This window comes from Acanthochromis polyacanthus, chromosome 9, assembly GCF_021347895.1.
Source record: "Acanthochromis polyacanthus isolate Apoly-LR-REF ecotype Palm Island chromosome 9, KAUST_Apoly_ChrSc, whole genome shotgun sequence".
Taxonomy (NCBI): domain Eukaryota; kingdom Metazoa; phylum Chordata; class Actinopteri; family Pomacentridae; genus Acanthochromis; species Acanthochromis polyacanthus.
The window spans coordinates 27,241,453-27,265,320 of record NC_067121.1 but is presented as its reverse complement, the minus strand read 5'-3'; the positions used below and the strand labels follow the sequence as shown (position 1 = coordinate 27,265,320).

Genomic DNA, 23,868 nt, shown 5'->3' with positions numbered 1-23,868 from the left:
AAACAGGCTAATGCTAGATTTAAATATGCTGTGCGCTTTATTAAAAGAAATGAGCAGGAAATGAGAGCAAACGCAATGGCTAAAAATCTACAATATAATAACATAAATGATTTCTGGAAGGAAGTGAAGGTAATCAGTAACAGTAAAATGCCATTGCCAGCTAGTATTGATGGGACTAGTGGATCTGGAAACATTGTGGAATTGTGGAGAAAACTTTATATTTTTAATTGTGGTATAAGTGATGAATTTAATGTTGGTATTGTTCCTGATGATGTGAATGCAGTGATTAGACCTAATCAAGTGTTTTGTGCTGTTGAGAAATTGGCCCTGAATAAAGCTTGTGGCCTTGATCAAATAACAGCGGAGCATCTTAAATATGCTAGTCACAGACTTTTTGTTTTGGTTGCAATGTGTTTTTCTGGATGTTTACTGCATGGTATATTACCTGATTCGATGCTGGCTGTTTTATTAGTCCCTGTAATTAAGGATAAGACTGCTAGAATATCTAGCATGGAAAATTATAGACCTGTTGCGCTAGCTAGTCTGTTTTCCAAAGTTTTGGAATTGATCCTGTTGGAAAGACTTCAACAATATATTGTGACCTCGGATCATCAATTTGGGTTTAAAAGTAAGCATGGTACAGACCTATGCATTTATGCGCTGAAGGAAATGGTCAGTACATATAGAATGCACAATTCCACGATGTTCATCTGCTTTCTGGATGCTTCCAAGGCTTTTGACCGTATTAATCATGGCAAATTGTTTTTAAAGTTACAAGAGCGTGGGGTTCCCCTATATATAATAAGGATCTTGTTCTTTTGGTATTCACATCAGAAAATGCAGGTGCGGTGGGGTAACTGTGTATCTGCACCCTTCCAAGTGACAAATGGGGTTAGACAAGGTGGAATTTTGTCACCAGCCTTGTTTAATTTGTATATGGATGGGTTGTCTCAGAGCTTAAAAACTTGTAAGACTGGATGCGTCATAGGAGAAAGTCTGATTAACCATCTACTTTATGCTGATGACCTCGTTGTATTGTCCCCTTATAGCGTTGGTCTGCAGCAATTATTAAGAATATGCTCGAAGTATGGTGAGGAATATAATATAAAGTTTAATGAAAAGAAGAGTGTTGTGATGATTGTTAAAGCAAAACAAGACCAGAGGTTACATTTTCCTTTGTTTTATTTGGGCAGCCAAGCGCTTAGTGTTGTGCACAAGGTCAGGTACCTGGGTCACATTATCAGGGACGATTTATGTGATGATGATGATATTCAGCGTCAGTGCTGCAAACTATATGCGCAGGCCAACATGTTGTGTCGGAAATTTGGCAGTTGCTCTGAGAATGTTAAAATTGCTCTCTTTAGAGCATATTGTACGCCACTTTATACTGCCTACCTTTGGTGTAGCTATAGCAGGGCAAAGCTAAGGAGGCTTCAGGTGGCTTATAATGATGCTTTCAGGATCCTGTTGAGACTTCCCAGGTGGACCAGTGCTAGCCAGATATTTGTGAATCGAAATGTTCTCACTATGCATGCTGTGATTAGGAAGGTTATGTATAATTTTATTTGTCGTTTGAATGTGTCACAAAATGAGCTTATTTTGTCTTTAATTGAGCCTATAAGGAGTAGCACAAGGTATACATCCAGTTTGTGGAAACATTGGATGAAGTGTTTGTATGTTTTTTAGTGTTGTAATGTTTTCTGTGTTTTTATTTTATTTTTTTTTATTTTTTTTATTTTTATTTTTTATGGACCAATGGAGTCTGAAATAAAGTTTAAAGTAAAGTATCTAATATGTTTTAAACTTAAATACTACATTTATATTTTCACGAGTCACATACTCGATCTTTAAAATACGTAAAATTGATTGGAACATGTCGTTTACAGGCTTTGTTTCAGCCGAGCAAATATATATGTGGGACATTTTACGCAACTTTCTATTCACTATTCTTACGCAGCTCGCAGCGACCAAACCATAGATGTATCAAGAGACCAAACAGCCGGCAACGGAAAGTGCGTAACTCCATTGATTAGTAGAGCAGAGTGCCTGTCACTGGGCGGAGGTAAGAGTTAAGGGAATTCACTTCATTTTATTTAAGTGCATGTTCCTAAATAAAAATTAAAAAAAATGCATTACAGCAGTAGTTTTATTGAACGATAACTCTTCTAAACACAACGACCAAAGCGACAGGAGAAGAAAAATAGCATCCACTCGCTAACAATAGCTGACGTTATCACTAGCTAGCTTGGGCAGGACTCCATCAACTCAACGTAAGTGATGCTTCTCATGCTTTTGACATTACTAATCAACACATTTTTATTTCAGATTAGAGCTTAACTCGGAACAATGGCTAAACGGAGGATCACACAGGAAACCTTTGATGCTGCTGTCAGGGAAAACATGGAGGAGTTCGAGATGGACCCAGATGAAGCTTTGAGGGAGGCTGTGGAGCAGTTTGAGTCTCAAGGTAAGTGTTATAGAAAGTAGAGTGTCTCATCGTTGGCTAATGTGCACTTTTGTTGCTCACTTGTATTAATATTGGTATTGACTGACAGACCAATCGAATTTTACTAAAACACCACCTTAGTTGACCAAGGTGCTGTACAAGTTGTCACAGTCAAGGATGAAATAGATGCCATAAGCAAGGCAGGATAAGACTTAAAAACTCTGATTCTAATACAAGATGATTAATTTATAGACATTATATATATATATATATATATATATATATATATATATATATATGTGTGTGTGTGTGTGTGTGTGTGTGTGTGTGTATGTGTATGTATATATATATATTCTTTCCTCTCTCAAGACAATGGCATCATTTATTGCCAAACTGCTGATGCTGTTCTTTCTAAAACCTACTAAATTATTTATCAGGACCGGAGCATGGTCTCAAGTGAGACATTTTACAGTAGCCATGAGGTCTGATGATAAATATTAAATATGGAATAGTGCTCAAGAAATATGTGACCATTTTAGAGAATATGCTTTTGGAGTGTTTTTATATTCTCAAATTACAAATTGACAATAGCTGCCTATCTAACACATCTTTTGAAAAAATTCTCCAGTCATTGAGTTCACACTGAAAAACAAATTTCTGAGTTTTCCATGAAAGCAATCCCTTCCTACCTTGAAATGACTTAGATTTAATTACACCGTTGTTTCCTCTGCAATGTGCCAATCTATTCAGTCCCCACCTTTCTCTCCACCCATCCTTCCACACCCTCTGCAGATTCAAAGAAAGATACTCTTATACACACCAGCCACTGGTCACATTTTTTCATGCTGACTGTCCACTCCTGAGATGCTAGTTCTTCTGTGAATTTATGTTGCAGTTTTGACTTTCTCTCTTGTGCACTTGCTGAATTTTCCTGCATAGGGGAGTTTCTGTTGCTCCTCCAAAAAAGGTTTGAGGCAACACAAAAGGAAAATCACCAGTGACGGAATAATAAAAAACGATAGTTTAAAGCAAGATTTTTCAAGTTAGTTTGATCAAAAGGGACTAAATTTGCTCAAGCATGATATACATTTTTGTTCATCAAATAGTCAAAAATGACAGCAAAATGTGTAGATTTCTATAAAATATGGTAACAGAGTCATTTGTTTTACTGTTGTGCGTTCTGACCCCCAAAGGTGGAAAAACCCCGGATTTGATGCGGTGTTCACTCAGAACTTTGACACTAATCTTATGTTTGGATGCAGGTGTGGACCTCAATTGTATAGTAAAAGCTGTACCGGCTGTGACGTCCGAGGACAAACAAGAAGAGCAAACACATGAGGTCTTACAGGTGAGTACTGAAGTGTCTGGTGAAAAGGGACTGCTTTCTACACAAAATATCTGCTCTGAAAATCTCACACTGTGTTCATCTCTTGCAGGCTTTGGATTCCCTCCGTATTGGAAAAGACTCTGCTAGTGTAAAGGAGGTGACGGCAGACATAAAATGCTTCGCTGAGCAGTGCTCTCTTGGATTTGCCCAGAGGTACCTGGCTGCCCAAAAAGATGCGTACCCCATCATCTTCTCCTACTGCAAAAAGAGCATGGAGGAGCAAGAAGCGGTGCTGGCTGCGCTGTCCGCTCTGGCTGCTCTGACAGATGGACAGCCAGACTTGTTGGATGCGGAGGGCCAGCAGTTCCTCTTAGATGTCTTAAAGAAGTACCAGGCAGATTCCTCGGTGACGTGCGTCGCCATCTGCGCTGTGCGTCACTGTTGCCTAAAACATGAACAGAACAGGCAGGATTTGGTGAAAGGTGGCGTCCTGCCTCTGCTGACTGGTGCCGTTACTCAACACAGTGGATGTGCCGAGCTGGTCAAGGAGACCTCTGCAGCTCTCAGGGTCATGACCTTCGATGATGACGTCCGGGTTACGTTTGGGCATGCTCATGAACATGCCAAGATTATTGTTCTTGAGCACAATGGACTGAAGGTTTTAATTGAAGCTGCAAAAGGTAAGGAAAGCTGACCTCTTGTATGTGTGTTTATCGTAGTAATATAGATTTAGCTGCTGCGTTTTCATTATATTAATGCAGTATCGTTATTTCTTTTGTACCTTCCTCACAGCTCACCTTGGTAATACTTCTGTTCTGAGTGAGCTGTGTGCAACTTTGTCCCGTCTGGCTGTAAGGAATGAGTTTTGTCAAGACATCTGTGATCTGGGTGGATTGAAGCTCATGATGACATTGCTTGCAGACAGCTATGAGTCAGCGGTAAACAGCGAGGATTATGATACACATTAATTCAAGATGCAACTTCCATGTTTCTTCTCTCACTGATGTGTTTTTCTGTGCGCAGGAACTCGTTCGGCAGATCCTCAGTGCAATACGAGCCATAGCTGGAAATGATGACGTGAAAGATGCAGTTGTTAACGCTGGCGGGGTTCAGCTCATTGTCATTGCCATGAACAGACACATGAGCAACGCTGCAGTGAGTTAAATGTCAGACTTGCATGCAAAATGACTAGTCAGGTTTTTTCTTTCTGGATGTGACACAGTAAAAATGTTATTTTAGGTGAGACAATAAAGTCAAGTCATACAGTGATGCAACAAAATGTTCCAAGACGATGTTCACATTCTGCCCTAGGTGTGTGAGCAGGGCTGTGCATGCCTGTCTGTCCTTGCATTACGCAAACCCAACAACTGCAAAGTCATCATGGAGAATGGAGGCGCCTTGGCTGCTGTTCAGGCTATGAAGGCTCATCCTGATGCGGTCAATGTACAGGTAATATAACCCCTCTGATAACTGATATGCTCCCTTCAAATCACCGGCCCTCAAATCGTGTTCCATCTCTTTATGTTCTTTTTTCTTTCTTTTATGAACAGAAACAAGGATGCATGGTGTTGAGAAACTTGGTCTCGCGTATGCGTAACTTCAGCCAACTGATCTTGGAGATGGGAGCAGAGACCCTGATAGCTCAGGCACTGAAGACCCATCAGGACTGTGGTGACGTGGCCAAAGCAGCCCTCAGAGATCTGGGATGTCAGGTGGAGCTTCGAGAGTTGTGGACCGGCAAACATGGCAGCCTTACCAACTGAAAGTGGAGAAGAGCTTCACTGATTATCATACACGTTACAATGAGTTTGCTTGAGAGCAATTTTAAACAAAATGAAATGCTGTGATGTTGGTATATACTATACAGTATGGCCAAAAGCTGAAGCGTATGCACTTGCCTAGCTAAACATTTGTACGGTGTAGTTGTAGAAAAGACTTGCAGGTAGTGTGAACAGCAACATTATCAGTTCGGCACACAATGCCTTCGAGAAGTTGCATATATTTTCCAGTACAGTCTGGTTGCACATGTTTTCTTTGAATTTTTGTATCACATTTTTGTTAATGTGTGTTTTGTACAATGGGTTAATATAAATGCATTTGCTGGTATGCAAGTAGTTGCGCTGTAAGGTGCAAGCTCTTTTCTATAGCCTTTTTCAGACATGGGATATATAACAATTCTGGCTTAATCAGTCTATAAAGGGACGGCATTCCCTCATTCTTTGACGTTGATGTTCTTTGTGGCTTTATTCAGACATACCCACCACTGTGATAGTGAGCCACGGTACGATAATCATCATCAAGTGAAGTGTAATATTAACTTGTAACTAAATGCAGGCTTATCAAAATGTTAAAACAACTAATTGCCTAGTTTGGTTAAGATTTTCCTAATTGCTAAAAATCCTGTCCAAGTGTGATGATAATCTAACTTCTGCTCTACCAAGATTGAAAAAAAATATCAAGACAGCTGAATACTCAACCGAATGAACAATTTAACTGCCTGTCTGATGTGAAAAAATCATCTTAACAGTAAAATGTATGATATTGGATGCCTTACACTTAATACTAAAGCCAAATAGGACATTTTTAAATTTGTTAATAACTTTGTTTATTCATGATTACAGTGTAAAACAACATTAAACTGTATATTCTGCATGATAAAACAGACTTTGGCTCTTTATCTTGATGTGTGTATATTGCGGTATTCATATCAGCAAATGAAAATGAGAAAAATTAACTTCCAGGCTACTTGACGGACAAGAAAAGACTTGAGAGACTCTTCCAAGTAATCTCGTTGCCAAGTGTGTCTCATGTTCACGCCCCTCTAACCGACCTATCCAAGCGTGCCCCACCTCGATCAGACTTCATTTCCCACAATGCATCTGCGCTCGTCCTTGTCAAACCTCGCTGTGGCGGCCGAGCTAACGTGAACTGGCTCGGGTCGCTGACAGGAGTAGTAACGGCAGAAACACAGCAGCATGGAGGATGCCTGTCACTTAAAGTCACCGCTGCGCTGATGGATTTGAGAAATGTGCAGACGGCAGTGCCTTCAACACCGGGACATATTTTCTGTCAAGACTCAGGTTTCCTATTGATGTTTCCACGGCGCTGTTGACCAGAGTAACACTGGCGTTGGTGTAGCAGTAAGCTAGCAGCTAGCTTACGTTACTTAACCTGCCATTTGGCTGAATTAGAAACATCTCCCGAACAAGCCGCTAACAACTCGAATTAACGCACCGAGGGGGGAAATATCAAAGCGTCAGAAATTGTCGTGCTGGTGTCATATTTGTAAGGTAAGAAATGTTGTGTTTGTGGGCTCTGACAGCTAGCTGGCTGCAAGGGGTGGTTGTGTTATGTTAGTGGGCAAGTTTCGACGAGACAAGCCAGCAGCAGACAGAGCCTCGGTGTTTATCTCATGAATGAATGTTGAAATATGACCAGTGTGTCTGTATTGGCTCAAATAACAACAATAATACCACACGTCCAAGGGAAATTGTGACATATGGGATATAAAGCTTTTACCAAACTATTACCTAACACCGTGCAACAGTCTGTGCATCAGGAGTCAGACAAAATAACATGAACACCTCACAGTATAGTCCAGCTCACTACAGAAATACAATTTTCAGCAATAAAAGATACATATGCATTCATTAGATCAACATATAATCAATAGTTCATCCCAAACAATTGTGATAATTGATTATTAATTTGATTGCACCCTTTGCCTGTTTGTTTTATTGATGTATAAGTTGAATATTATTAGATTTTTGGACTGTTAGTCTGACAAAAAGGCAGTTTGAAGCTGCATCATAAACTTCCCAAATGCAGCATTTTTGCATGGCTGTTTGATCTGAATCGGTTAATTGAAGGGATCTTATTGTACTGTCCCCTTTGTACACTTTCGAGTTACCATAATTTTCATACATTTTCTTTTCTGACAACCATTAGGTAACTCAGTTGAGTGGACAGGTTGATTACAAATAGCACCTGTTGTGAATTACACTGTTAATCTACAGCAGAGGCCAGCCATATCTGTCCTTTGCAGCATGCATAGTATGGGAACGGGGTATTGAGCCATAGATCAAGCATACAAAGCAAACATAAATAGCCGCGGGGAACAGGGAACTGCAAAGTGATATGCACAGAGAAGGAGGCTGCAGAGGGAGGGGTGAGGGACAACTTGTCAGTAAGGACAGCGGGTGAGGTGAAAAGGGGCCGTACCAGGGGTTTAAGTGCACATTTGAGGACCTGGCTTGCAGCCCTGTTGTACTGATGCCAATATTAGTTGCCCATGACTACCCAGCTTTTCGGCAGACCCTCTGTTTGCACTCTTGTCTCATCGCTTTCTCTCTCCATCTTTTTGTGCTCGATTCTTCTCACTGTTGCTGAAGTCTTTGAACTCTGATATTTCTTAGTGTGCTTTTGTTCTCCCAGTAATGCTTTAACAGATATTCAGTATCTACAAATTCTGGACTAAGCCTCTATTTGGTGAAGTATTAAAGGCTAAAGGTTGTATCTGTTCAAGGTGCACTTCGATGTAACAGTCTAATGCTGGAACACCTAGATTGTTAACTCAGTAGAGGAAAGGTAAAACATGAATCTGTAGCATGAGAATAAGTGTTCTAGTAAATCATCAATTTAGAATAGTGCAGTTTGCTGCTTCTATCCAATCAAGGATGTGCTGTTTTTGTCTAATTTTTACCATTGTTACTGTTCAGACATGAACTAGATCAATAAATTGGTATTTGTGTAAAAGTGACAGCTAGTTTACGATAGTTTGGAAATGGTAATCTTGGCTAAAACCAACATATGTAGAGTAAAACTATGTATTAAATGACATTGTATAGGTGTGCTTTGAACTATCACTTACATCCATAGTTCCCTTAAGCCTTGTATTGTTTATTAGGGAGTTTAAGTATTTTTCAGTTGTCTGGCACACAACATGCTGTTTTTATGTCATCGTAGGCCACAGTAGACAGCTGTTTTCAGAAAAAAAGTGAAGATAACGCAGCATTTAGGGCCTAAAGTGGCAAATATTTCCCTCAGGAGTTAGTTCTTCATTCATTCTGATATTTCTTCAGCAGCTTTATCTGTTGTTTTTACTCCTGTGCAAATAAATGAACCATTTCAAAATAGAGTTATATTCTTTTAACATTAAATATAATAAAATATTTTTTTAAGCAAACAGCAACAATATGTCCCTGGAAACAAATCTAAATCTTAAATGATATACATAATATTCTGGACATTAAACACTGCCTAAAGATTGCAGGTTTTGCACAGTTGAGAACTTTGAAGTTGTTCTAAACGGTGTCTTCTGCTAAACTTGTGTGCTATTTAACAACAAACCAGTAAGCTTGTAGGGGCTGAAGGTTACATGAATAGGTGATTTCTCTACTGAAATGATTAGCTCATTGAAAACCATGAAGATGTGCTTGTTTGTAAAAGTAGTGAATAATAATGTTTGTCCTCAACAGTTAATCTCATGTTTATTAACTAGAAGAGCAGGAATGTGGTTAAACTGCTGTCTGGTGTTTTATCAAGAGAGGAGCTTCCAATGTGCTTGCGATGTTCAGACACCTTTCACCTACAAATCCTCAACCCTGTCCTTCAAGAGATTTTTTTTATATAGCCTTCATAGGCGTGGCAGTGGGCTTAGGGGGACTGGATTATGCTTCATGCAGCTATTCACCTGAAATGTGCACTGTGTTTATAGTTTCTGTTTTAAAGATAACTGCCCAGTGTCTGTTATCACAAGTTTACGTGACACATCTATAGTCAGCAAGGGAATGCAAAGAACTACTAAACAGACTTTGTTTATAGGGGGTGAGTGCTAGGAGACTATCTCACTGTTCTGTCTTCTTTGTAAACAGTGTTTGAATGACAATCCTTCAGAGTCAGAGTCATGGTTGTCACTTGACCCTGAAGCTGTTATCTAAGAGAAGCTTGCTCACCCAAATAACTTGACATTCGTTTTATATTTAGGCTAACCTAAAGCTGACCTCTGTGTTTTTTTTCCTCTGACCTCTTTCTCTCCTCGGTAGCTCTCAGCCCCTGGTGTTGCTTCCCCCTTCCCCGGTGGTTGAGTTCATGAGCGTGCTCAGTGCGTAGTCCTTGGGGATGGGGAGTGGAGTCCAGGAACAACGGGCATCACTCACGCAGGGAGAAGTGCTGCCGTTGGCTTCGTCCAGTCAATCAGAAGTGAGCTATGAGGTAAAATCATAGGTGACAAATTAAAGGAAAAACACCACTCAACTCACAAATGTGCATTCAGCTTTCGTGACGAAGGGTTTCTCCGCTGTAACCCTACACCCAGTCATCTTAGGAAGAGCTGTCATTCTGGTTTTCATTGCACAAAGCACTAATGCATGAGCATTATGGTCTTCAAATGTTCCCTATTCACTGCGGTTTTCAACCCTATTTATTATATTCTTTACTGCAGGTCTAAATGCAGGTGTCACTTTATTCAGTGTTCCTGCTGAAACGCTACCCAGCTGAGCAGTCTTTGTGACTGAAGCTCCTCCCATCTGTGCCCCGACAATGAACTCTTTCTCAAAGTCTCTCAGATCTTTTCCCCATTTCGATACAAAGCCGCTCAGCATTATTATACATCCCACAGAACATGGTTGGATGTTAAAGGTTTGTGCACCGATTTGAGAAACACAATGAATGCAGGTGCTTCCCAATTATTTAGTAATTTTTTTCCTTTAATTTGTCACCTATCTTTTGCTTGCGACATGCAGCTCAGTTATAGCGAATTTTGATCATTTGTCTCATTTAGAGACAAAAAACAGAACCGGTCAGTTGTCGGTGAATATGAGACAACTCCTGGGACATCACAGTTGGGATTTATTAAAATTCTACTGGCTTGGAGTTACTATGTGCAATATTAAATAGTTTCACGAATGACTGTCAGTTTTGATTCTGTTGTGTGTTTGTGTATAAATAATGACAACTGTAAAACATTGCTGAAACATCAACATGCCATAAAATTATATATTGGAAATAGATTTCTTCATCCACAGTTGTCATTTTTGTGATTACGTATGGCGAAGGGAACCAGACATATTGCTAAAATTGCTATATTATTACATTAAAATATAGAATATGAATGACAGAAATATTATGATAAAGCAATGCTATTTTAGTGTCTTTGTTCTGAGATGAACTGAGCCAGGCTCGGTAGCTTCGTTGCCACTTCGGTTCATTTAACGACAGCTGCTCCCATGTGTGAGGTTTCATGAGCTGGCTAGTCAGATGTGATCTATTATCCTGATGAAACTCTGGCTTAATCATCAACAGCATCTCAAACACAACTTTGTTCATGTAAGGAGCCGGTTGGAAATTTACAGGATTCACTCTGTTGCTGTTGGTGACCCTAAATCCGATTCCTCCATTGCTGTGCAGGGCCTGAAGCACACTCGGTCTGTCCTCAACTCGCTCTTCTCGGGGGCTTTAGCAGGAGCTGTGGCCAAGACAGCTGTCGCCCCTTTGGATAGAACTAAAATCATCTTCCAAGGCAAGTTGAAGGCTCTGTTGGTCTGAAAGTGGAAAGTGTTTTTAGACTGCGAATGACCTGAATGAATGACTTGGTATATGTTGTGCAGTGTGAAATTAGGAAAATGTGTTTCTGGTGTCACTAAAATTCTGCACAAATGTTATTTATATTGTTCATGTGGTTTGTTTTTCAGTGTCTTCAGCACGATTCTCTGCCAAGGTGCGTTTGAGCATCCCATATTTCATGTTGTTTGACTGCTTCTCATTCATAACAGTGTAATTTATGTCCATTTCAGTTAACGTAACCCACATGTTTTACACTCAACAAAAATATAAACGCAACACTTTTGTTTTTGCTCCCATTGTTTATGAGATGAACTCAAAGATCTAAAACTTTTTCCACGTACACAATATCACCATTTCTCTCAAATGTTGTTCACAAATCTGTCTAAATCTGTGATAGTGAGCACTTCTCCTTTGCTGAGATAATCCATCCCACCTCACAGGTGTTCCATATCAAGATGCTGATTAGACACCATGATTAGTGCACAGGTGTGCCTTAGACTGCCCATAATAAAAGGCCACTCTGAAATGTGCAGTTTTATCACACAGCACAATGCCACAGATGTGGCAAGGTTTGAGGGAGCGTGCAATTGGCATGCTGACAGCAGGAATGTCAACCAGAGCTGTTGCTCATGTATTGAATGTTCATTTCTCTACCATAAGCCGTCTCCAAAGGCATTTCAGAGAATTTGGCAGTACATCCAACCAGCCTCACAACCGCAGACCACGTGTAACCACACCAGCCCAGGACCTCCACATCCAGCATGTTCACCTCCAAGATCGTTTGAGACCAGCCACTCAGCTGAAACAGCTGCTGAAACAATCGGTTTGCATACACAAAGAATTTCTGCACAAACTGTCAGAAACCGTCTCAGGGAAGCTCATCTGAATGCTCGTCGTCCTCATCGGGGTCTCGCCTGACTCCAGTTCATCATTGTAACCGACTTGAGTGGAAAAATGCCCACATTCGATGGCGTCTGGCAGATTGGAGAGGTGTTCTCTTCACGGATGAATCCCGGTTTACATTGTTCAGGGCAGATGGCAGACAGCGTGTGTGGCGTCATGTGGGTGAGCAGTTTTCTGATGTCAGTGTTGTGGATGGAGTGGCCCATGGTGGCGGTGGGGTTATGGTATGGGCAGGCGTCTGTTGTGGACGAAGCACACAGGTGCATTTTCTTGATGGCATTTTGAATGCACAGAGATACCGTGACGAGATCCTGAGGCCCATTGTTGTGCCATACATCCAAGAACATCACCTCATGTTGCAGCAGGATAATGCACGACCCCATGTTGCAAGGATCTGTACACAATTCTTGGAAGCTGAAAACGTCCCAGTTCTTGCATGGCCAGCATACTCACCGGACATGTCACACATTGAGCATGTTTGGGATGCTCTGGATCGGCGTATACGACAGCGTGTACCAGTTCCCGCCATTATCCAGCAACTTCGCACGGCCATTTAAGAGGCGTGGACACCCCTGCCCCCACCCCAAAAAAACAAAAAAACTGCACCTTTCAGAGTGGCCTTTTATTGTGGGCAGTCTAAGGCACACCTGTGCACTAATCATGGTGTCTAATCAGCATCTTGATATGACACACCTGTGAGGTGGGATGGATTATCTCAGCAAAGGAGAAGTGCTCACTGTCACAGATTTAGACAGATTTGTGAACATTATTTGAGAGAAATGGTGATATTGTGTATGTGGAAAAAGTTTTAGATCTTTGAGTTCATCTCATAAAAAATGGGAGCAAAAACAAAAGTGTTGTGTTTATATTTTTGTTGAGTGTAGTTTAGCTTGATTCACAGTTAAAATCATGCATGCATACTCATATTTGTTTTCAGACCTGAAGAATTTTTGGAGAGGCTTGAAAGGCAAAAATAGTAACAAAAGTAGATTACTGTTCTTTCAAATTGAAAATGTGTACGTGTTTGCGCTGCATTGCAGGAAGCTTACAGGTTGATCTACCGCACCTACCTGAAGGATGGCTTCTTCAGTTTGTGGCGGGGGAACTCTGCCACCATGGTGCGAGTCATCCCATACGCTGCCATCCAGTTCTGCGCACATGAGCAGTACAAGAGGCTGTTGGGAGGCTACTACGGCTTTCAAGGGAAGTAAGTGTCCCGATTTTTATTTTCTTCTACCTGATTTTGAACGTCTGTCTAATGGGAGGTCATGAAAATTTGGAAAACTGAGACAGATTTGTTATACTGTCCGTTTCAGAGCCCTACCTCCGTTACCAAGGTTACTGGCCGGGTCTATGGCCGGGACCACAGCAGCCATGCTGACCTACCCTCTCGACATGGTGCGAGCAAGGATGGCTGTAACACCAAAGGAAATGTAAGCTCATTTTTTTGGGACAAATAAATTTTAATTGGGCAAGATTAGGGGATTTTTTGTAAGTGACCAATGCATGGCAGCAAATAATGCAAAGGTGTTGCCACATGATGTCCACTACTAGTCTAAAGTTTGGACACACCTTCTCATTCGATGGTTTTTATTTAATTATTTAGTACATTGTAGATTAATACTGAAGACATTAAAACTGTGAAAGAATACATATGGAACTATGTTGTAAACAATAAAATGTTAATCTCCAATATTAATTTACAATGTGGTAAATAATACAAATGAATAAAAACCATTGGATAAGAAGGTGTGTCAAACTTTTGACTGGTCGTGTATGTTTAGGATGGCATTCCACATTATACTAATCAAAAGTCAAAACACCTCACAAGAATATACAGCCAGATAAAAATGCCACATTACATAACTGGAAAATCATGTGCAGAAAGAAAGCATGATTCAGCTCTTATATCTACTGTATATTAGACTTTTGTCATGGAAACTGTGGAACATTGACGCACTGATTATTAGCCAAGATCCGTAGGTATAAACTTGATAGTGGGTCTTGAATTTGCTAGTCAGAAAAAAAAAGATGTCACAATCAAAATATAATTTATTTAAATATTATTTTTATGACTGTACTGCATAGACACCTACTGTAGTTTGTGTTCCTGTCCAGCTCCTCATTGACACGACACAGCACTGTTTAGCTTGATGCAGTTCAGTTTAACTCTGAGCTATTCATTTTTTTTGACTCTGCAAACCAGCAAGCCAGAATATGCTCATGAGTATCGCTTCCACTTTTTTTCCTGCTACAAAAATGTTTTTTATGTGTTTTTATTTATTTCTGTTTTAGGTACAGTAATATTCTACACGTGTTTGTGCGAATTTCTCGAGAAGAGGGTCTGAAAACACTGTATCGAGGCTTTACTCCCACTATTCTGGGTGTCGTTCCCTATGCTGGTCTCAGCTTCTTTACCTATGAGACACTGAAGAAATTACATGCAGGTACTGTATTGCTGCTCTTAACAGTTCCATACGGTGAATATCCCTTCTAATGTGATTTGTGGTTGTTATGAACTTGAAGGTGGTCAGAAGCTGGTAAGATGGAAACATTTACTTCTGCCGTTCCTTAAGCTTGTCCACAACTAGATAGTCTCCCAGCTTTACAAGCCAGTAAGAAGTTTACTGAGGTGCTGTGCACGGACTATGAAACCAAACACAGATGTACAGAGTCTTCTCCCTGACAGGGGCAGCAGTGGCTCTGCAGTATGTAAAGCTACAGAAACTGACCCGATTAGACAAGGACTAAAATTATATTATGTAGTTATATTGCCATTGCACAATGAGTCATCTTTGCAGACTTTCTGAGGACATGTGGAATTTTGATTTGCAGGGGGTCCTCGATTTATGTCAGAGTTCAATTCATACTCATCAACGTAAGTTGGAACTCCGGCGAAAATGTGAACAAAACCATTATGTGCATCATGATATCAATCAGATCTTCGGAAAAGTCATGAACACCAATGACATTCATGCATGTATGAGTCATTTTACAAGATGATAACAGAATATTGCAATCGACTGATGTTTTTGATGTTTAGGTTTCAATGTTTATTGTACAGTTCAAGATTTACCTAATGTCAGTGAACGTGCCACGTTTAGTTAGCTCACCTCTGATTGGCTGAGAGTCAGCAGCAGTGTATGTGTCTAGCGAGAGAGAACTGGGAACGGCGGTTAGTTCTGGAGCTAAATTATCGAGTTTTTGTACCGAAGTTGTTTTGGTGTTGGCTAGCCTGTGTGAAGGTTCAAAAAGCAACGAGACAACAAGATAAAGTCTCTCTCCTTCATCACAGAGGGTCGCTACAATTGAATATGTTGCACTGTTTTTACAACTTGACCGATGTTCGTTGATGTTTCACCTTGTTCCAAACATTTTGTTATATCTAATTTCACTTCCATGGAGCTGACTTTCCTTTTCTTCGAAGCACTGCCATCAGAAGAGTCTGACTCACGCTTGGGAGCCATAATGAAGAGCTAAAAGTTAGCGAATGTAGCACAATCCAGGGTGGCGTACAACCAGAGAATGTAAACAAAGCTGTCTTATGGGCCACTTGACAATGTATTTGTCCGGTCTGCTTGTGAACTAGTTCCACGTAACCAATTCCGACATAACGACGGAACACCGTATGTCGATGACATCGTAAACTGAGGACCCCCTCTATTGGCTGAAAATGTGCACAACATGGAATCTGCAGATTTTTGTGTATCTAAGTATTGATCTACGTTGTTGTTTATATAAAATGCTTGTATCTTCCACCCTCCTCCATGTAGAGCAAAGTGGCCGCCCGCAGCCCTACTCGTATGAACGTCTGGCTTTTGGAGCCTGTGCAGGTCTGATTGGCCAGTCGGCGTCTTATCCTCTGGATGTGGTACGACGTCGCATGCAGACTGCAGGCGTCACAGGTCACACGTACGGCACCATCCTGGGCACCATGAAGGAGATTGTGGCTGAGGAGGGGGTTATCCGTGGACTCTACAAAGGCCTCAGTATGAACTGGGTCAAAGGACCTATCGCGGTCGGGATCAGCTTCACCACGTTTGACCTTACTCAGATTCTCCTGAGGAAGCTGCATCAAATGGGCTACACTGCTCGATAATAGAGATACAAAGAAAAGAAAACGGGGACAGTGGGATGACAAGATCCCCATACGTCCTCTGAAGGGAAACAAAGAGTGAGAGTGAAGAAAATGTATTGCTGGATGGAAGCAAAAGCACAGTGGCTCAGGATGCGTGGGTAATATTAAGTTATTCTCTCGCTTTGTGTGCAACAGAGGCAAGTGGGATGGTACAGAGTACACCCTGTTGTTCTGTACATCTAAGTGCAATATGATCAATGATTTTATGTGCTTACACATAAATTGTAATGCATCTACCCTTGTGAAGCAGAGGGGTGTATTACGAAGTGAGATAGTTGGGTACCAGTTCATTTCCTGATCCTGTGCAAATTCTCAGCTAAAAAGAATACATTACATCTGTAAACATGTTAAGCTAAACAGTAGTAATCCCACTGAATGAAGCTACGCAGTTACAGTAACGCAAAGTGTGTTTATCGTGCTGCCACGGGAACTCTACATGTATTCATTTGGCGATGCAGAAAATGAAGATATGTTTTTTTAACTTGGTCCTCATTTGGTCCATTTTACACCACTGGTGCTGCAGCTCATAGAACTCAGATTAGAAAATGGATTAATCTGTTGGTGTTTATCACAGAGAATAGTCAATTAGTAACATTCATTTTAATTTGGCCAAAAACTTAAATGATTTCCCAGGTATCCTATCCAGTACCAGACCTAAATGCACTTATACAGCGTCACATTTCAATTAATGCATTTCTCCATTCTAATGTGAGGCGTTATATGAACTGTTTGTATGAGTGTACACGGACTCTGAAGAGGAAGACTTGCTTCGTGTTACACCCCTCAGGCCTCTAAAGGCATTAATCAATCAGAGAGTTTAGATGCTCTCACACACAGAGGTCTCCTAGCTTACATGTGTGTTTGCTGAAAACAAACACTTTCCAATGCAATGCAGGTTTTCACTCATTTGCTATTGAATTTTAAGAATCATTTGATTTGTTAAGAGTGAAATATGCCCCCTTGAGATTCATCTTGTTCAGAGCTTGTTTTTAGAAATTACACCAAAGGTTATGATCTGATAGCTGCAGATTATATGATATTAGTATGTTTAAGTAAGACTTTAGCGCAGTGTTTCCCATCACAGAGGTTTATAGCAGCTTGGAGCTGCTCCAGGTAGAGTAATAGATTAAAGCCTCAATAAGTCCATTATCCTGACTCTTGAGCATTGAATTCACAACTTTAATAGTTTCGCTGTGACAGCAGACAGATGAGCTATATTTTATGTCAGTGCCAACAGATATGAAGAGTGCCCATATTGTTTTGTGTTTGTTTTCACTGTGATCATATCATTGGGTTTAAGGAAGAGTGTTAATTGTGGTCGACAGTTTTGTTAGTATCAATGCAGATTTTACTCCAGTTTAACCTCCTTTTGGCATGCAGTCCCAAGTGAAACACATCAAGGAATTTGATAAGCAATTTTCCAAATGTGAGATCTTCTACTCTAATATAACAGATTAGTATAAACATCTGCACTGTCTATGGAATCCAAAACGGCAGCCCTCACTAAACCACCTTTGTGACGTTTACAGCATCCCATTGTTGCTTACGCTTTGTGAGAGGTGGTCCTTTAAATATTTGCCGAATTTAGTTATTTTCGTGAAATTGCTTTGGATTGCAATTTGTTGAGAGGCATAATACTGTCACCCTCATGTGTCTGTTGCTTGTGTTGGACACACACGGAGTACACACGGTGTACAAATGTTGTCTTCCATTTGCTGTCAGTGTGACAGCTGCGTGCTCTGCCATTCAAGCCTGTATTGTTTGAAAACTTGACAAAACACTAGTTCAGACTGTGACAGGTTGTTGAAATAACTTTCAAACTCACAGTGTAGACCTGTAGCAGTATTTGCTAACGGACTGACTCGACTGGATTTATGCAAACACGTAGTAAAGAGATCGTTCGAGTTCTGTTGCCGGCATAATTTAGAGCATTTTTTTTTTTCCATTCTCAGTATTTTTACCTCAGCACAAAATCTAGTGTTCGTCTAATTGTATCAGTGTGTTATGTGGAGTGATGGCAAAAAAATGGGACTTTAGGGCTTTGGCTGTGTGTGAGACAAATTAACATTTTGACAGTATTGATGCAGGCTTCAGAGTGTCAATAGTTTCTATACTTAGACCACACATGCCGAGGCAGGATGGCTGAGCTGAGCCAGCAGCTGGAGCCAAGTGGGGCAGAGGGCAGAAAGTGTCGACTATACCAGAGAAAAGCAGAATGAAACTCAACAGGGAATAAAAAACATGATTTGAATTTTTAACTTTCAGTTAGGGTTGCATACATGATTATTTATTAGTGATTAATGTTAGATTTTTTTTGACTAATATCAAGACAGACCTCCATTTAACGGATGCCAGAACTTAATCTTGATGTTAATTGTTGTGACCGGCAGACGACTTCACCACAATATTATTTAGAGTTATTATTAGGAAGAAAAAGAAACTCTTGGACTTTGTGAATCTTCTACAGTAAGTAGGTTGGAATTGATTTTTTTCAGTTCACTGACTGATTTATCCAGTGATTGTTTCACTACTAAGACTGACAACTTTTGATGCTAACGCAGATTTGATACCCGAGTTTCCTCATGAACATCAGAATTAATCTTTTTTTTTGACGCCTTGCATTTTCTACAGTCACATTTCAAACATTAAATGTTGCAAAGAAGCAGTCACAAATGAGCTGAAGTTGTGGTTTAAATCACAACCTGGCATGTCGTTCAGTAAGTTTCATCACTAATCGATGAAGTGTCCGCTAACCTGCCCTTCTCACGCCATCCTCTTCATCCACATCTTCTCTGTGCTCATGGATGTTGTGATTGTCTTCAAGCAGGATATATGTAGCGTTTTGGTTCTAGCAGAGAGGCTTGAAGTGGAGAAGACTGGTGGCGCTCCAAGTGTGATGTTTGCAGTGGCCGCACATCAGTTCTATCAGCTGCAGACAGATGCAAGTTTAATCTTTTAATATCAGCTAGTTATCTTTGCCCCTTGCCTTAGGTAGCAGGAGGGAGATTTACATCAATGACAGCTTGGTCTGTAACCAGCACATATTCTGTCTGAGGGTGTAACAGGGCTGCTTGACTGAAAGTACACAGTAACTGACAGCTGAACAAAGGGTAGTTACTGACTTTTAAGTGCCTAGTAAAGGAATAGTAATGTTTTTACTATGACTGAGCTACTTCTACTAACCTTTTTGAAGGTTGCTTCCATTTTCTAGCCTTGCTTCAGTCTTGAGGTTACGAGTATTTACGAGGCAGCACACGGTTTGAGAGTTGGATGATTGTTAGACTCTGTGACTGAATGTATCACTTCAGGTCCAGTTTTTGTATGTGAATTTTGTAAAACTTAAAACTGCCTTGCAGAATATCGCTGTCTACGGTGACAAATGTGATTCTTAGCTCCCGATTCATTCCAACAAGTTTAGAACTAATGTAGAGGAATGTAGGGCGAATTTAACAACACATTTACTGTTTTTTTTGTGCCCTGATTTCAATTGGAAGAATGTAAAGATAATTGTTTTTATCTCGCTGTGATCTATCTTCAGATGAAACGAGGTAGACCAGTGAAGCACTCTTTAAGAAGGAGAGTCTGTAGGACTTGGGGAAACTCCCAGACAATCATTAAATGCCAAAAACTTTTATTTTTTGTTGGACTAAAATAATCTTTGACAGTGGCTTAATGAGAAGAAATGGTGAAACACTACAACAACTAACTGGTGCAAGTTGTGACTTTGTTTCCTCTTGTTAAATCTAATTTAACAGTTTAAACCCTCTTTTTGTGGGTACGCAGGCATGCAGGCATACAACTCTACTGTATTTGTGTTGCAACAGATCATCTCGTATGGTTTTGTTCCAGTGCAGCATTGTTTTGTAAATCCTGGTGATTTGTGCCAACTGAATGTAAACGTACCTACTAATAACCACCTCCTGTGTCCAGTCTGTAGTGATGATGGTGTATCTGTAGGAAAGTTCTGAAATATCGAATTCTCAAATAAAACTGGATGTTGATAACGGATCGACTTGTGTCTTCTTATCTCACTGGAGCTAAGCTTGTGTTTGGAAACAAAATGAGTTTTTGATCATTAATGTTTCGCTTGGATGTTGGTGTCTGTGCAGACATGGGTCCAGAAATTTAAAAAATATCTAAAACCTGAGTCAGAGGTGAGTACCTGCACTAACAGGCAACTAACATCCGTGTATGGTGGAAACTTGAAACCTGTATTCCACACTCATGGTGAGTATTTCTCAAATGGAGCTATGAGTACCTCTGCTGGTACTTAAGGGGTACTTCAGGTGGTAGAAAGGATTTTATAAAATGTTAACTTTAAAAAATATCGATTGTATATAATTCCTGAAATAATGACTATAATCTAAGTAGTTAAATGCAAATCAAAATAATAAAATGTAAATCAAAGTTGGATAAGCCACTTTTCTTGTTCAGTATTTGTACTTTGAGTCAATAATCTGTCTTTGTGTCATTGCATGATGGAAAACAATTTGAAATGTCGCATTCAAATGTATTATTTGTAAGAACAAGGCAGGTGTGTAATTATAAAATGATGTCGCAGCCCTTTGCAGAAGCTGTTCTTTCTCCATAAATATTAAGTCTTAGTCATCAGGTATGTATTTTATAGGGGCATATTATTGGGGGGGAAAAATGACCACTTGTAGCCAGGAACTTGTTTTTTCTTTTTAAAGAAATATGTTTGTGTATTTGCAGATTCTGGCTTTTTCGGTTGTGGGAAGATGTGCAGATGCCATTTTGAGGCCTCATCTAAGCAGGTAATTAATCTTTTTATTTATTTGTTTTGTATGTATGCAAGAGACTTATTTCAAAACAAATGTATCACATCAAAAATATGATTTAAAGCACAGCATTTGTACGTCTTAAAATCTAGGAAGAGGGAAATACAAAAGCATATTTATTTGTTTTATGTAGTGAGTTAATGAATTAATGTCCACATTTCTCTTTAATAATTAAGGTTATTAACAAACAACAAATCACTGAAAATAAGAAAATGTTGAACGCAATGTAAACAAAGGCAAATTAATGTCACCATGAAGATATGATAAAATAAATAAATATATGTATTTAAATGAATAAATAAATGTGTGCATACACACATCAATTATGAGCAAAATTGGTCCATTTAAAACATATATTACGTTGGCCTAAAGTTCTATTTCTTCTCAGCTATCTGCACTTATTTGTTTGGTTGTGCGTTTGTTTTTGCGTCACTTTTGGCCTCCCATACCAAGAGGTGTCTTTGTTTACTCGGGGGACACGTGTTGTGTAATGAGCTCACACCGACACTAGAGGGGGCTCCATCCCCACGAACCTCCTCCGGCTGCAGTCCCTGCTTCTGGCCGGCAGGTGGCGGTGCCGCCCGGCTCCCGGAGCTGCAGGCGGGGAGGTGAGCTGGGTCAGATGGAGCCGCCGCCGCTGCTGCTGCTGATGAGCCCGAGGCCGAGCTGCCGCCGTGAACTTGACCGTGAACGCAACACATGACTAAACCGAGCACTGTGAGACTAAAACCGGACTAATTAAAATGACTGAAATTATTAAAATACTGACGACGTGCGAGGTAAGACGTAGATGTGTGTAAGGGTTTGTAGAAGGGAATTAACCCCCATTTTATTTCAGGATTTTTTTTTTAACCAGACGTTTCTGTTAATTCAGCTTCTTTGTTAATCAAAATATTCCGTTTAGTCCGAGGTTTTCTTCTTCAACCGGACCAGCCTCTTTGTGCAGTTTTTTTTTTTTTTTTGGAAGAAGAAAAAAAGCAGTAGAAGAAAGCAGCTATAGGGAAGATAGAGGACTAATTAGAGAGTGAAGGAGGGAGGGATGGATGGAGGCTGTCAGAGGATGTGGTTGCTATAGATACTTGGCATGATGCCGGATGGAGGCAGAGCCAATTTGCATTTATTCAGATGATGGCTGCTCCCACAGTCCCTCTCTCTCTCTCTCTCTCTCTCTCGCTCTCTCTCTCTCTGAAATAAAAGGAGCAAAAGAACCATTTCTTCCATTTTAATTATTTCCCTCTGTATAAATGAATTTCCCTTTTTAAAGAGTTTTTATTTTAATGCAAAACCCAGTGGAAATAGATTTAAAATACTGCATTAACCTACTTATGGCTGATGAAAAATACATGTGCTATTCTGGGGGATATTATTAATAGTAGGCTGTTTTTATTTAATGGTGTCACAGAGCTAAATGCCAGAAAGCCGTGCTATTTGATTCTGAACCAGATTGTCTCTTCTTTTTCTTCCTATTTTTTCATTTAGTTACTCAAAAAATGTAAAATCCTTTCTCATCCCATCCACCTACTGTACTCTGGGCCTGTGCACAGTTTAATAGCCTGAATTTGTTCCTGAAGTTGAGAGGAATTGTACATTTGTTTTAGTTTTTTTCAATCGCATCTAACAGTACAAATGTAGGAGCCTTTTTGTTGCCGTTTTGCCCTAAAAGCCAGTTCAGTATTAGTCCTTGGATCAGGGTTAATAGACGGCATATTAATTAAGGAGCCCGTACAGTAGCTCAGTTAGCTGTGGGCCTGTGAAATAATCAGCAATTATAATTTCCATTTGGTGATGTTTTAGTTTAGTGTAGGATGTCTGTTTCTCTGCAACAAAACAGCAAAAAAGAATAACAAATACATTTTTAAAACCATAAAAGCGTTCTAACAGAAGTCTGAAGCTTTTTTTGGGGAGAAGAATGGACAATATATTTTTAAAAAGCTATAGAATTCCTTACTATTTCTTATTTCTTTTTGTAACTGTAACTGTTGATTTTAAAGCAAATTTTAAAAATGGGCTTGAATTAATTTAATTTAATGAAGCAAACTCCTGTAAACTGCACGTCTTAAAATGTATTAAAAAGCTTATTTTTTGCGGCTGTAGCCACAAATGTGACAGCATTGTGTCGTTATATTGCAGCATTATTACACATTTTAGAAAAGCATATTATTTACTGGAGAAAATAATGGTCAAATGGTCAAAATAAATGTTCACTTCACATGTATACACCACTTTGTTAGCTACACCTTTGAAATCTACAAAGAGCTCTGTTTTTATGAGGCTTCTATGTTTTTAGTTTTTGTGGTCACAAAGGTGATGATTTTACTTGATTATTATCATTGTGGTCATAATAACCGCTGGTACACTGGACTGCATTACATTTAAAAGTGTTTCTAATATTTTGTCCACCTCATTAACACACATGACAAAGAGGTAAGTTAAGGAAATGACAGAGCAGAAAGACCTCAGGGTGTTTTTAAAGTGACTCAGCATTGACATCTAGACAGAGTGTGCTGTGATTAGTCTGACTTTTCAGTTAAAAATAGCTCTAAAAGTGTTTTGGGGAAAAAAATGTTTTCCTCACTAAACCCAAAAAACAAATACGGCAGTGAAACCTGAAGATGTGTTTTTTTTACAATTCATGCACAATGCATTCAAACACTAGTTTCTTTTGAAAAACAAAACACAATATTTACTTAAA

At 39.8% G+C, this 23,868-nt stretch overlaps 2 protein-coding genes across 3 annotated transcripts; both read left to right on the top strand.

The window, feature by feature from the left end:
• Window positions 1–1,944: 1,944 nt before the first annotated feature.
• Window positions 1,945–6,437, top strand: armc6 (armadillo repeat containing 6). The gene is made up of 8 exons (XM_022197577.2): window positions 1,945–2,062; window positions 2,326–2,467; window positions 3,709–3,794; window positions 3,883–4,453; window positions 4,566–4,711; window positions 4,797–4,928; window positions 5,085–5,222; window positions 5,324–6,437. The coding sequence occupies exons 2-8, from the start codon at window positions 2,347–2,349 to the stop codon at window positions 5,534–5,536; spliced, it is 1,407 nt and encodes a 468-aa protein (XP_022053269.1). The 5' UTR covers window positions 1,945–2,062; window positions 2,326–2,346; the 3' UTR covers window positions 5,537–6,437.
• Window positions 6,438–6,656: 219 nt separating this feature from the next.
• On the top strand, window positions 6,657–20,385 carry LOC110953524 (mitochondrial coenzyme A transporter SLC25A42). Of its 2 annotated transcripts, none has more exons than XM_022197575.2 (8): window positions 6,657–7,063; window positions 9,818–9,974; window positions 11,181–11,292; window positions 11,465–11,490; window positions 13,280–13,446; window positions 13,556–13,672; window positions 14,535–14,686; window positions 16,013–20,385. In XM_022197575.2, exons 2-8 carry the CDS (start codon window positions 9,894–9,896, stop codon window positions 16,336–16,338), a joined length of 981 nt encoding a protein of 326 aa, XP_022053267.1. In that variant the 5' UTR covers window positions 6,657–7,063; window positions 9,818–9,893; the 3' UTR covers window positions 16,339–20,385. The 2 variants fall into 2 exon arrangements, with proteins under 2 accessions (XP_022053267.1, XP_022053266.1); XM_022197574.2 differs by having other exon boundaries at window positions 9,818–9,986.
• Window positions 20,386–23,868: the final 3,483 nt, after the last annotated feature.